The 15,043-nt window shown below is 40.2% G+C and overlaps 1 protein-coding gene across 1 annotated transcript; it reads left to right on the top strand.

Moving 5' to 3' along the window:
* The first annotated feature begins 282 nt into the window (after positions 1–282).
* On the top strand, positions 283–14,696 carry bbs4 (Bardet-Biedl syndrome 4). Its single transcript, XM_030723220.1, has 16 exons — positions 283–355; positions 2,997–3,039; positions 6,039–6,118; positions 6,556–6,619; positions 6,877–6,988; positions 9,016–9,088; positions 9,468–9,521; positions 9,613–9,740; positions 10,705–10,759; positions 10,853–10,921; positions 11,123–11,275; positions 11,922–12,093; positions 12,357–12,426; positions 12,542–12,686; positions 12,773–12,977; positions 13,900–14,696. Exons 1-16 carry the CDS (start codon positions 329–331, stop codon positions 14,052–14,054), a joined length of 1,605 nt encoding a protein of 534 aa, XP_030579080.1. The 5' UTR covers positions 283–328; the 3' UTR covers positions 14,055–14,696.
* The last annotated feature ends 347 nt before the right edge of the window (positions 14,697–15,043 follow it).

Raw genomic sequence — 15,043 nt, 5'->3', positions numbered from 1 at the left:
GTATGGCATTGTTGTTCGGTAGCACTGCAGATGTTAAGAAAAACTTGCATCAAATTTACCCAGTTAATTAAAGGTGTGAGGAGAAAAGTTAAAAAAAAAGAAAAACCTTTGTTAATGCGTTTAGTGTAGACATGCATGAACAGCGAAAAGCCCCGTTATTGTGCAAATGAATGTATTTGATGTTTGGGGAGTTTGCTGATTTAAAAAAAAACCCGCCTGTTGAAGCCTTTTTGTTGTGAATAAAGTTTTCTTAAATCCCAACCAGCTACGTGTCTGCGTTCCACTGACGTATCCATGGCAACGGCTTCTAGTGTCGATCCCCCCCAAGATGGCGGACGCGGAAACAACCGCAACGGTGAGTCCGATGCCAAAGCTGAGCCTCCTTTTCTTCAGTAAACACAAACTCGGCAGTAAAGTGAAAATGCGACACTTCGCGAGTAAACCCGACACCAGGTTCCACCTCACTGCGTGTGTAACGCTTACTGGAACGTTAGTTAGCTGCGTGGCTAACCCATTCTAAGTCGGCGCTAAGTTGATTAAGCTGCAGCTAGCGGTAACTTCCGAGACTAATCTCACTTACCCAAGGACACAGTTTAACCTTAACGCTGACAGCCGTACCTGCAGCACAAGTGCAGAGTTGCGGTGAACTGTAATGTGCATTGTTTGGGCCAGCTTTAGCCCACGCTTAATACGGTAATGTAGAAAACGTTATCGAGCAGCTCTTCACTGGCTCACCTCTAAAATCCCGGTTATTTTATCACTGTGACATGCTACCGTTTAGACTTTAATGGCATGGAGACTATATCAACAAACTGCTAAGCGTCAGTAACGACACCCAAAGAAATCCACACGTGAAATAAAATAGGGGAAGAAAAATATGTGATGCGAGAGGAACTGCGCATGCGTACATTTACCTGCTTTTTGTGAACCTGGCAAATGTTTATTACTGCAGCCGCTGAAGGGAGCATATTATAGAGGACTTTACATTGCAAAAATTTGTCCTTTTAATTTGCTAAGTTTTCAGTCAGTCACATAGTCTGATGCAGCACCATGTTAGGCAGTAATTAGCGAATTTCTGGTTAATTAATGCTTTATAGGTCTGTTTAAAGCCATTGGGCCAGCAAATTGTAGAAAACCCTCAGCGCCATGCCATTTTGCTTGTCTGTTTAATGTTTAATTCATTATAGAAACTTCTTTAGTTGCTCGTTAACGTTTGCAGTTGACTACATAGATTGACTACATAGACTACATAGATTGTGGCACCCAGATTTATAGGCTGGAGTATGTTAGAATTGTGCACACACCTTTTTGACAGTTATCTTACTCCATACTGGAGCCTATCCCAGCTGACACAGGGCGAGAGGCAGGGTACACCCCGTACAGGTCGCCAGTCTGTCAGGGTCAGCACAGAGAGAGACAGACAACCATTCACATTCACACCTATGGGCAATTTAGAGTGACCAATTGACCTAACCACAGTAACTGCATGTCTTTGGACTGTGGGAGGAAACCCGAGTACCCGGAGGAAACTCACGCAGGCATGGGGAGAACATACAAACCTCACACAGAGAGGGGCCCGGGCCAAGGTGGAATCGAACCCTTCTAGATGTCATTCTAGCTGTGAGGCAGTAGTGCTAACACCACGCCACTGTGCTGTGTCCTGACTTAATAAATTAAATCTGTGTTCACTTTGATTGCTTTGCTGAGCCCAAAAAAAGTCATATTAGTGGGTTTAATAGTTACAAATGACTTAAATAGCAGTTGTAAATAAATCATAAATAATTAATAAAACTAATAATTGAAACATATAAACTGTTATAAAAGTTAAAGAAAAGTCAAATATTTTGACATCATTTAAAGCTGAGTTAAACTACTACTGCCTAACTGCTAAATTTACTGAACAATGCCCACAGTCAGTGACATCGTATCTCTCAGGAACTGAACAATGAAATGAAATTTACTAGTGTGTGTCAAAAAAAAATTTGCAGATGCTGATTGTTATCCCATCCATTTCATGCTCAGCTGTAAATGACCCCAGTGTGAACTGGAGGTCACTGCTTGATGTAGTCAATAGAAACAAATCGTCCACAAAAGCAGAGAGGTGGTACTGAGGCCACCAAACCAGCGCATCTCCAGCACTTGGTTACAACTAGAAATTCTGTCCATAGAAGTTATAAACAGAACTGGTGGCAGTCCTTTGTCACTAGTTCTCTTTATTTATCAAAGGCCTATACAATTAGAATCATTTGTAATCCTGGAACAGGACATCCAGTACAATATACTCTGGCAGTATATCAGTATGTGTGCTTCTGCTGTCTGATTGGGATTTTTTTTCCCTCTCTATTCAGCCAGTAAACACAGTTCCAGCAAACATCTTCTGTATTTTTGGGGCTACCTGGGGATTATTTTACTATGTAGCATACAGTCATTTGAAAAACTAACTACACCCTGTGATTCAGTAGCATGTAGAACCACCAGCAATAACCTGGGGTAATCATTTCTGTATGACGTAATCTTCACAACGTTGCTTTAGTTCATTTTGGTTTGTGAGCATGCATTTATACACAGCTCTCTTAAGGTCCCACCACAGCATTTCAGTCAGGTTGAGGTCTGGAATTTAACTGGGCTGTTGCAGCATCTGGGTGATTTTCTTCTTCAGCCATTTGGTTGTATTTTGGTATACAGAGGAGCAGCCCAGGTCCTGTGGCTCTAAAACAAGCCCAAATCATACCAACAAACTGCTAACAAACTGCTAAAACGTGTGCTTATTAAAGCACACGTTTTAGCAGTTTATTAAGAGCTGGTCACACTGGCTGATGATCAGTTAATCAAGTGCTTTTGATTAGCAGCACCTGGCTGCTACTGACCCTCTTAATTTATGTGGAAGCGGTAAGGCTGAAGGACTGCATAGAGTGTGGTGAAAAATTTCTCACATGACTGTAAAACTCCTGTTTGCTGTTATTTATTTTTCTGCTTGTGTTGTTCATATATTTCAGCTCCCAGTTGCTACTGAAGCCAAGAAACGTCGGGCGCCTAAAGGTGCGGTAAGAGAGCTCCAAGTCGTGTTCTGAAATTAGTTGAATTATTTTCATGTCACACTGTTTGTTGTATCAAATTCATTTTTTAAAATGAATTTATAGCAGTTAGTTTGGAGTTGGTAAACGTAACTAAAGCCTTTGGAGCTGCAGCCTGCAGAGGTCACCCTCACCCTTCTGTTTGTTTTCTGTATAAGGAAAAGGCTGCGCCTACAATAAGCTGCTGAGCCATGTTCCAGATATTTCTCTGTTTAGAAAATGTCTGTTGATAGAGGTTATTTTGTCATCATTATTGAAGCCTAATGTTCCATTAAATAGTTCATGCTTTTGCCCACAGATATTTAGCCTTTTCTCTCTTTTATAGTGCTTTGTAATAATAATAATCAGAGTTACTGAGAATTCCAGCCCTGTGGAAGCAATTGAGTACATGCTATGATGTGGTATTTCCTGCAGTGATTATTTTACATGGCATGCAAACCCTTTCCTGGGTTGTACTTAATATAATTCAAAGATACACCCCTAAGGTAACCGAGTAATAAAAAAAAAATAGGAAGTAAAGATTGGATTTTAGTTGACTAATACACATACATCCATCTGCACAGACTCAAAAACAACTGGAACACAGAGTAACGTTAAAATTGAAATGCACTGCCGAGTTAAAAATAAAGTAGCAGCTGGGTGCATGAACTTCACAGCTTCATCTACAGGGAATTGTGACTTCATTATGCCTTATTCAGACTGGATACACAAAAATAGTTGTATAACAAGTTCTCCAAGTGCAAAGTCTGTTAAAGTGTATATCAGCAGGTTTTCACAGTTCCTCACTGAAACTTAGGATTGTGCCTGGATGATAACAGCTGGTTCCAAATCACATGCAAGACTTGTGCAACACAGACATTTAAACATTTGAAATAATGGATCCATAAGACGTAAACCGCAGTTTAATTGTGTCCATAAGCTACTGAAGTCACACTCATTTTGCAGCTACCATTGTGAAATGTAATTATGGTTATTTTAATGCACGCACAAAGTTGCTTTTGTTATACGCACCGAGTACATTATGTTAGATTTTGTGCACTGCAGTTTGCACTTTTGCCTGAAAGGTGTTGTGCACTGGAATGACTTAAAGTTTCTTTAAATCGGTGTAAAAAAAATGTACACAATGTTAGTTTTTAACAAAATTCAGTGTGAGTTTTTTGACACTAATGTAGCAGTCTGCCTTATTTTGTCAGAATACTGACAATCATTTTTGGCGCATTCGCGATTTAAAAAAAACAAGTGTCAGCATCTCTATGTGAGACTAAATGACTTGACAAGACGAAGGCTTTTTGAAGAGGGTTTTTTTTGTGTGTGTGTGGTAGAACTTCCAAAAATAATATTCATCATAATTTTCATTATGTTCTCCCCATGTGTCTTTTGATCTCAGCATGCCTCTCCTCTGCTCTTATCCCCTTTTAACAGATGGTTGAAACACATTGAGGGCAAAGCTGCCTTAGCTTCAGCCAGATCAAATATAACAATGAGAAAATTCCTCTCTGGATGCGCTGAAGTTTTTTCACATTACTATATTTAGGAGAGCTCGTGCTGGGCTCTTCTTCTCTGCTTCTTTCGCCCCTTCTTTCATACAGTAGTTGTAGGAATACGTGTCGCACATGTATCCCATCGCTCCTTTCTAAATGCTGCCTTGCTTTATGTATGTGGACCGTAGAGCACCACAGGACCACAGCTGAAACCCAGAGACAAGAATATTATTGCTGTCTCAGCAGGAAGAAAGCGGATTAGGTCCCTACAAATAGGGCCATTCCTAGTCTTGACGTGGCAAATGTGTGAAGCCCGTGCCATTTCACACTCTGCGATGGAGAGGATTTCTGTGAAGTATCTGGAATGGGCTCCAGCTCTAGTGGCAGATCAGCAGAGCTCTTCTTGAACCGCTGACAGATAAAAACAGAAGGGAGCTTTGGTGTAATTCACACTGCATTTTTTCTTTTCTTTTTCACACTGAGAGTTTATTAATGACACCCCCCCCCCCCCCCAACACACACACACACACACACACACACACACACACACACACACACACACACACAGTGTCAATGGCAAAGCCTAGAACTGTGTTTCACAATGCTTTCAATCCTATTTTTAGCCTCAGAGGAAGGTAGTAGGTGCAAGATAACAGGATTACCAGAATCAAACTCGCTTGAATTGGAATTATGTGTGCTTCCTTGTGAAATGAAATGTTGTACTCTGCTGGGAAGAGGACTTGGGGCATTGTGGTTTGGTACTTGAGGTTACCTAACCCTTTCTAAAGCTGGCTTTACATTGTTCTGCTCATTCCTCCAGCCTCCCTTTTTGACTCTGTCTATACCCTCGCTCTTCTGTCACAAGCACCTGGCTTGTGAGAGACATTGTTGCCCTGGCAACAGGGAGAATATCTCAACCTGCAGAGACATTAAACGAGAGACACTGAGGGTGGGGGGGTGGGGGGGTTGTAACGCAAAACTTGCTTACAAGGTGACATTTACCTAGTGGCTGGTGAATTGATTACAGTTTAGCCTGGGGTTTCTGGTTGAAGTGTTAACGTCTATGTTAACTGTCACATCAAAGACTTGGTAGTAACTGCACAGGGAGGGCGCTTTCAGGATTATTTATTCAGCTGTCAAATTAGGAAAGATGGCATACATTAAAATAGTTCTAATAGACATAACTCTTAATAGGCTGAGCCATCTGTTCATAAGAAAAAACTTGCTAACAAGCTAAGATTTACAGCATGCCTGCTTGGTGACTTGACTTAAATTTAGCCTGTGGATTTAGGTTGCAGTGTTAGATCTGTGTTAACTGTCAGATCAGAGACTTACTAATGACTGCAAAAGGAGGGCACTTTAAGGATTAATCATTGAGCTATCAGCTAAATAAGACATCATTTGCACAGTAACATGCTCAAAAGTTTTTCAGACTTCTTATTAATTTGTAATAGTTTCATTTTTGTGATGCCTCTCCACCCAGCTCCAGAGCTTCCTATTGTGGAGAGAAGAAACTGGTTAATTCATCAGCACTATATCCTCAAAGACTATGATACCTGTAAGGTAAAGTGCTTTCATCCCTCAGTTCTTCCTGTGGTTTAGTCTGTCATTGACCTGTGTCTGTGCTCAGTGTCAGCATGATTGGCTGAAAGACCCACTCTGAACTCAGTGAAGACAAACATGATGAAGATATTAAGTTCCCAGCATATATGCGGCTCTGTCTCAGGCCCTACTTATTTGCTGCATACACTGCTATATTCTCACATGATATTGCTTGGTACTTAATAAAATCTCTGAATAGTAGTTGTTAGATATATTACTGGACTACTCATGCACGCGTTCTCTTTGCAAATCTAATTTATGTAAGGCGATAATGACATACACTCCTCATTCTTAGTCTGTTAATATCTACACATGTGCAGAACAGAGTGTAATATTCCTGTATATCAATTGAGTCCTGGTTGGATTTAGAAATTGTCTCCCATTCTGCGCCCTTGCAGGTTATCATCAAAGACCAGCTGCAGGAGACTAATGGGATGTGTGAATATGCCATATATGTTCAAGGTGAGCCATCATCTTCATCGCGGCCGTTCCCTTTTCCACATTTAATGTATATGATGTTTTTTTTTTTTTTTAACAGCTGCATCAAATAAAACCACTGTGGCAGTCAAAGCCCGAGCTGCACAGTACATGATTTAGTTTCCTCCAAATCTGCTCTTTGGACCTCCTGCTGTGCCTTTGATTTTTTTTAATGTGATTTTTAATTCCTCAAGAAGATGAAGATCCTCTTTTTTTGTGTGTGTCTTTATTTCTTGGCACAGCACTAATCCTTCGTCTTGAGGGCAAGATCCAGCAGTCCCTGGAGCTGTTTCAGAGCTGTGCCATCTTAAATCCCAACAGCGCAGACAATCTCAAGCAAGTGGCCCGATCACTGTGAGTCTGCTGAACCGAAGCCTCTATGAGTGCATCAGTGCCTCTCCATTAGCTAACAAGACAGACATAGGGGAGAAATGTACAGTGATAACAGTCACACTGCAGGCGAGTTCTAGCCAGAGACACTGCAGGCAAAACTGCAGTTTTTCATGTACTGGTCAGTTTTAATATTTTCTCCTTATGTCTTCATGATGTGAGCAGTAGAAAGAAAGTATGCAAAATAAACTTTTAAGTGTTTATTTTACTGACTTTGTCTGTTGGACAGTCATGCAAATTAGTGCATATTTAATGAGGCACTATCTAATTTGCATCCTTAAATGCAAAAAAAAAGTTTAATACAAAATAATTATTGTTTTTATGTAAATGATAAAGTTATATCTATTAGTTACATTTTTAGCAGTAAATTGTGTTTTCCAATAAAATTTACAGTTCATATTTTAAAAAAGCTCACCGTATGTTCTATGTTCATATGTTCAACCATAGTTTTATTCCCATTTATATTCTGAAGGTGTTACAGAGGGATTTGTACATGTGTCATTCACAGTCTGATTTATCAAATTTTATACCGAAAAACTGGAAAATTAGATCCAAAAACCAGTCTGTTAAAATATTTGACTCCAAAACAATGAAACAAAAATTTCAAACCTGGCTTTATCCAAGGTTCACATTTCTGATTTGCAAACTTATGCAAATTCACCCATACACTCACCAGCCACTTTACATGTTGCTAGTCCCGGGTTGGAACCCCTTTTGCCAGAACTGCTTTAATTCTTCATAGATTCAACAAGGTGCTGGAAACTCAGAGATTTTGGTTCATATCATTATGATTGCTTCACACAGTTGCTGCAGATTTATTGCATGCATATCCATGATGTGAATCTCCTCTTCCACTACGTCCCAAAGGTGCTCCATTAGACAGATCTGATGGCTATGGAGGCCACTTGAGCTCAATGTCATGTTCAAGAAACCATTTGAGGCTATCTGAGCTTTGTGACATGGTGCGTTATCCTGCTGGAAGCAGCCATCAGAGGATGGGTACACTGTGGTCACAAAGGGATGGACGTGGTCAGCAAATGCCACAGCTTACTTGAATAGGCTGTGGCAATTAAGTATGCTTAGTTCATACTAAAGGGCCCAAAGTGTGCCATGAAAATATCCCCTACACCATCATACCATCACCATTAACCCAAACCACTGATAGAGGGCAGGATGGATCCATGCTTTCGTGATGAGCCCGTGTGAATTGTATCCTCAGTTTCGTGTGCTTAGCTGACAGGAACGTCCCACCACTGTGGTCTTCTGCTGCTTTAGCCCATCAGCTTCAGGGTTCAACCTGTTGTGCATTCAGAGATGCTCTTCTGCATATCTTAGTTGTAAATGAGTGGTTATTTGAGTTACCACTGCCTCCCTATGAGCTTTAAGCAGCCTGGCCAGTCTCCTCTGACTTCTGGCATCAGCAAAGCATTTTCATCCAGAGAACTGCTGCTCACTGGATATTTTCTATTTTTCAGACCATTCTCTGAAAACAGAGATGGTAGTGTGGGAAAATCCCAGTATATCAGCAGTTTCTGAAATACTCAGAGCAGCCCATCTGGCACTAACAACCATTCAAAGTCACTTAAATCGCCTTTCTTCACCCATTCTTGTGCTCAGTTTGAACTTCAGCAGGTCATCCTGACCATGTCTACATGCATCGACTTGTTGCTGTGTGATTGGCTGATTAAGCATTTGCATTAACGAGCAGTTGAACAGGTATTTCTAATAAAGTGGCAGGTGCGTGTATATAAATGGACGATTTCAGTAAAGTTGTAATAACAATGTTGTTCCTAATGCAAGTTATCAAATAGGGAAGTTTATAGTAAAGTTATGTCTTGTTCACCTGCCTTTTTTTTTTGGTTTGTAAAGAAAAATTAATACAACTTTAATGCCTGTCATTTACTGTTTAATGTTGTAATAATAGTTATTCAGAAAGCAGTGATTAGAATGGGTTCTTGTCTCATATGGATTATTGTTCATTGTTTCCTCAGATTTCTTCTGGGAAAGCACAAAGCAGCTATTGAATTCTATCACGAAGCTGCGAGACTCAACGAGAACGACTGGGTAGTAGAAAACAAACACTCTAATTCCTGCTTTGTCTTTAAGTTTCTTGCAAAGATTATAGCATCAACAAATTCTCCCAACATTTAGAGTGGGAAATTACCTTGACTGAACCGCTTTTTCTCACACTTGCAACAATTTATCAAAATCAGCTCTGGGGTTTCACCTCCAAATTCACTCAGAGCTCTTTTACTATGGAGGCTATTGAAGCTGTGGTGCCATTAATCACTCCCGCTGATATGTTTTGGAAATTCAACTTTTCTTCTCTGCTTCAGAACTGCTGGCCTAAATAACTTTTATATTTGGAAATTAAATTCAGCTCAGCCTGTGCAATTAGCATGCAAAAATGATCCATGTAAAATCTGACATTTTCTCACCCCAGGAGATCAGTCATAATCTGGGATTGTGCTATTTCTTCATCAAAGACTTCAAAAATGTGAGTATAGTTGAATTTACCAACACCATAACAGTACAAATTGTAGTCATTCCACTGGGATTTGATCATTTTGATCTTCTGTCTCTGTCAGGCTGAAGAGCATCTAAAGATAGCTCTCAAGATAAACAAACATGACAAGACTTTCATGATGCTCGGGAGGGTTCACCTGCTGGCTGGAGAAACTGATAAGGCCATAGAGGTGTATAAGAAAGCAGTGGAGTGAGTAAATGTCGATAATACTAACAGGAAGAATCTGTCAAATTAACCATTCATTCTAGGTGTTATGTGCCATCACTATTGCTCTGTATGGACTGTATTTTGAAACATTCTCGACATACATGTACATCGATCTGTTAGAATTATTACATTTCTCAAAAAAAACAAAAAAAACAAAAACCCTTAAACAGTCTAATGGGTGCTGTCCCACTAAAAACTCCAAAAAATATTAATGAGAATGCCAGCACTCACAGTATGATACTAACGCTGCTTGACAGCAAAAAGGAAAATGCGCTTTTCAGCCTGAAAATATTAATGATGTTCTCATTAAGGAATTGTTTATGACAACAAAGTCAGACAGTTTTCTTTAGATTGCATGATGTTAAGACACTAAAACATACTGCCGTAAAACATATCAGTTCAGAAGGTTCTTGGATGCTTTTAAGTTGTTTCATCTTGATTTTATTTTACGATTTTCAGTCTCTAAAAATCATTTTAGTAAGAACTCAAAGCCTCCAGCTTTGCCACATTTTAACTCTGGGTTCAGTATAAATTCAGTTCATTCCCACTTCTCTTCACATGTTGAATATTTAAACATTAGGCCGTGGTGTAAATAAGGAAATGACATCTGTGTCTATAATAGAGATCATTATGGCTGCCTCCTGTTGGGGGGTAAATGAATTAATCAAGTGCCCCAATACTGGTGTCGCATTTAATGAGACTTACCACTGTGATTCTTATTTTAATGCCAATCTGCCTCTTCTCTACCATTTTTCTTTGCGCGCCACTCCCCCCAGGCGATAATTAATACTTCACAATTATGCTGAATCAATGGCTGATTGAATAATCAGGAGATTCCCTGAATAGCAAACTACATGTTTGCTCAAAAAATAAGTGCAGGCATTTAAATGTGAAGGTACAGATTTGCTGGGTCAGGCAAAGAGACATTTTTCTTTTGGCTTTTCAGATTTTCTCCAGAAAACACTGAACTCCTCACTACTCTGGGCCTGCTGTTTTTGCAGGTAGGTAGAATTAAAAAAAAAAATCAACTTTTTAATGAAATGATGTGCCTACAAGTAAGAAGAACTGCAAAAGCCCAATCTTATATTTTTCAGCTTGGGAAATACCAGAAAGCATTTGAACATCTTGGGAATGCCCTCACTTTTGACCCCAACAATTATAAGGTATGAGGGTACTTACGTATTACAATTAGGCAGAAACTTATTTTGCTACTCATTTCCTGGAGGACAGTGGACCGGATTCCTTTTAAATCAGTTCAGGCAAATAAAGGGTCATTCACTGTCAGATGTTACAGGCTGACTTTCATCTTTCATCAAGGCTACATCATCCTCTAATATCTCTGTAATCATTGTTTTTATTCCTAGGCCATCCTGGCTGCAGGCAGCATGATGCAGACCCACGGTGACTTTGATGTGGCTATGAACAAGTACAGGGTGGCAGCATGTGCTGTGCCGGAGAGCCCCCCTCTGTGGAACAACATTGGCATGTGCTTCTTTGGGAAAAAGAAATATGTAGCTGTGAGTAATGTTGTTGTTGTTGTTTTTTTTTATTCTTGTTTTCATCCAGTTTGGCTGAGAAAACTGCCAAAAGGCAGCACACAGATCAGGCCTGCTCTGTGTGCTGTGGCTCAGGCCTTTAATCACAGCTCAGGAACTTCATTCTGCAGTTTTTGAAGCAGCCCTTCATGTATACCATACAATATAATATGTTGTAAGCCTCTACTGTAGATATATGCTAGGTGTTAGGATATATATATATATATATAATAAACATATTGTCTTAATTTTAATGGCATCTTAATGTATTTTATATTTTTATCTGGCTCGGAAATCCCAGCCAGTTGTGAGTGTGACTGCACACCTAAGCACCACGTAAAGGTGATGAGCCTGTGTTACCTCATTTGGCACAAATCTGAACATTTTCTGTTATTTCTGTAATGTCCAATATGACAACCAAAAAACTACTTAACATGTAATTTCATTACAGTGCTGGTGGGTTTTTCTTTGGCTAAAACTTTTAGAGGGGCTGGCAAAAATTTCCTCTGCAGGAAAACTTCCACATGTGTTCCTGAATCTGTTTTTCCTCGTTGTTCTTCATATATTATTAAGATACTCGCCTAACGGTCCTGACGACTTCTCTCGCCCAACTTCATGTCTCCCACAGGCCATCAGCTGCCTGAAGCGGGCTCACTACTTGTCTCCTTTTGACTGGAAAGTGTTGTACAACCTTGGTCTGGTACACCTTACCATGCAGCAGTATGCCTCTGCCTTCCACTTCCTCAGTGCAGCCATCAATCTAAATCCACGAATGGGGGAACTCTACATGCTGCTGGCAGGTACAGAGTGAGAGAGACAGACAAATCCTTCATGATTTAATTCTGCCTGAAGAGAAAATCTATGATGGCAGAAACAGTGGTAGCTTTTTAAATAGCACTTTACTGAAAATGTTGCAGCTTAAAGGATTTTTTTTCTCATAAATGTATTCATATTTTCATGAACTCTATCCAACCTCAGCATCTTGAGCACGTTTACATGTACATTATAAAATTTAAACGGGCTTGTATATGACAAATATGTGTCACATGTGCATGATGGACAGTGGCTCTGACCAACTTGGAGGATGTCGAGAATGCCACCAGATCTTATGAACAAGCTGTGACTCTGGACGAGTGAGCCTGTCCTTCATTCTACCTTGAAAATTCTTTAAATCGAAATTTAAAACTGTATCAGATCATTGATTCTTTTTTTTTTTTTTTCTCTTCCTTGGTGATCAATTTTCCACAGATCCAGCCCCCTGGTTAACCTGAATTTTGCAATCTTCCTCTATAATCATGGTGACAAGAAGGGAGCTCTGGATCAATACCAGGAGATGGAAAGGAAAGTCAACCTACTCCGAGACAGCAGTAGCAACTTTGAATTTGATCCTGAGGTACTGTAGACCCTGATATTGATGATCTCTCTCTGAAGTTAGTGGTCATTCTTTGTTCCCTTTGTTCACATTTTAATCACTGACAGCTGATGGACATGGCTCAGAAGATGGGAGCTGCTCTACAGGTGACAGAGGCGCTGGTGTGGACTAAACCGGGCAAGGACTCGAAATTAAAACCAAACTCAGCAGCAGCCACCAAAACCCCCGGTGCTCCCCTCGGTACCAACCAAGCCCTGGGTCAGGCCATGTCTTCAGCTGCAAGCTACAGCAAAAACATTCAACTCTCAGCAGGTACAAATGACCAGTTATGGTCTAGTTAGAGCATTATTTAATGATCTGCCTTCACATTGGAGCCTCTGCTGTGCTGTTTTGATCAAAGGTGAAGGTGACGTGTGTTTCTTAAAAACCTGAAAAATCAGATCCAAGCCAAATCTCACATTTGTTCTGAACACAAACTCAAAATGACTTCCAATGACTCCAGTGTAATGGCGGCAGCGTGGGTGATGATATATTTTTGCAGCTTCTGCCTCTGCATCAAACCAAAGAACAGTTTTTCATTCAAAAGGAGAACTTGAAAATATCTCTTCCCTGTGTATTCAAAGCCTCGCACCTTCACTGCTGTAGCAGATTGAATATACAGGGTAAGGCAAAATGGAATATATGGAGGAAAAAGAAGTCAAGCTCTTGCCTGTGTGCTGTATGTTCTTGGGAACAAAAGAGAATCAGTAGTGTGGAAAAATGACACACAGGTAAGCTTATAAATTCAAGGCTACTGTGTGGTGATTGCAGCAGCTTAGAGCTCTCAAAGGTAAGTGGACAGGAGTGCTTTTCTTCACAAGAGCCAGTGGCCTGCATTCTTCTCCCACTTATGTATAGCTGGTAACAAATATCACCAGAACAATGCATCTATGTTCAGTGACTTTGGCATTTTACATAATTACACAGCTCTGGCATCTATTTGGTCCCTAACAACCAGCAATTAAGAGCCAGTGCTTGACAACCTACATCTGTGCAGAGATGAACTAAATCAGGTTCTGTACCAAATGATTTAATAAAGACATTCAAAGCCTGGGACCTCACTCACATTGCCCATCCCTGACTAATCCTGCAGATCTCAATGTTAATGAACCCCACACATCTCATCAGAAAGTAAAAGATGATCTCTGATTGGCTTTTAGTAAAACAAACCAGTTAATTATTTTGTTATTTTCAGGGGTGTCCCGAGGCCCTTCCATGGCAGGTGAGCCAGAAGATGAAGCACTGGAAGCCCCCAGCCCACCTTCTGATCCTCCAGAATCCCCAGAGCCTGCAGGGTCAGACAATCCCAAACACAGAACCTCCAGGATGAAAACTAAGGTGGCGGAATGAATTCACGTGGCGGCTACAGTCTTAAAACTACTCGGTATCTGTGTCATCTTTGAGGTCACTCATTTGCAACGTCGGACACTGAAGCCTCTTTGGCCACAACCAAGCTACCGTATTTGTGCTTTTCTAGCTCACTGTAGTTCAGCCTTGGTTATAATTTAGCAGCACAGAAATTCCATGTCCTGCTCAACCATTCCCAGTGAAAAGGGCGAGGTCAGTGTGTTCGCCACTGTCATGCCATTGATCTTAAATGTCAGTACAGGACATAATTCATCAATGTAAACCAAAAGTCTGTTAACATAGTTGTACATATTTGTACATGTGTCAGTTTGAGAAAGTCTCTATTCAAGAAAATGGTCATATGGAAACGTGTGATGGTGCAAGCATTCATTTCTTAGCAACAAGGTTAAAGGATGAATTTTACTGATATTGACATTCTGATGTGATCCATTCAATGTGAAGGAAATGCTGTGACAATCACTGCTGCAATGTGAGGACAGAGTGTGCGCTCTTTGAATAGTTCCTGGATATGGATTGTTTGTTTGATAGGACTTGAGTATAAATAGTGATACATGCTTTTATATGTGGATAAATGTTGTTTATAGAGTACTGTATTTAATATTAAATAAGAGACTTTAAATAAAATAGCTGTCCTGCTTCTTTTGTAGAGTCCAGATTGTGTGCTGTATTATTCTCTCAGGGTGATGCAGTTTAGTATAGACAGTATTGTCTAACAGCTTTCAAACACACAGCCTACAGTCGTGTGAAAGTTTTGCAGTAGCCACCAGGTGCTGCTAATCAAATGCAACTGATTAATTGATCATCAGCAAGTGTGAGTACCTCTACAAAAGCAGAAAATTTGGCAGCATTCAGGTGTGTGATAACACAATGTCACAATCTGTCACAAAGCCTCTTTTCTCTAGAAAGAACATGGTGACATGGATTAGGCACTCAAAGTTGCATCTGAGCAAACCAACGGTAAAGCATGGTGG

The sequence above is a fragment of the Archocentrus centrarchus genome, chromosome 3 (genome assembly GCF_007364275.1).
Source record: "Archocentrus centrarchus isolate MPI-CPG fArcCen1 chromosome 3, fArcCen1, whole genome shotgun sequence".
Classification (NCBI taxonomy): Eukaryota; Metazoa; Chordata; class Actinopteri; order Cichliformes; family Cichlidae; genus Archocentrus; species Archocentrus centrarchus.
The sequence above is the reverse complement of the archived record's forward strand: the minus strand, read 5'-3'. Positions and strand labels throughout refer to the sequence as shown.

Excerpts from the sequence above, each read along its gene's own strand:
- bbs4 (XM_030723220.1), top strand. The coding sequence starts at position 329 with ATGGCGGACGCGGAAACAACCGCAACG. Across the intron at positions 9,522-9,612 it reads TCATCAAAGACTTCAAAAAT|GCTGAAGAGCATCTAAAGAT; the intron begins GTGAGTATAGTT and ends TGTCTCTGTCAG. Across the intron at positions 12,427-12,541 it reads CAAGCTGTGACTCTGGACGA|ATCCAGCCCCCTGGTTAACC; the intron begins GTGAGCCTGTCC and ends AATTTTCCACAG.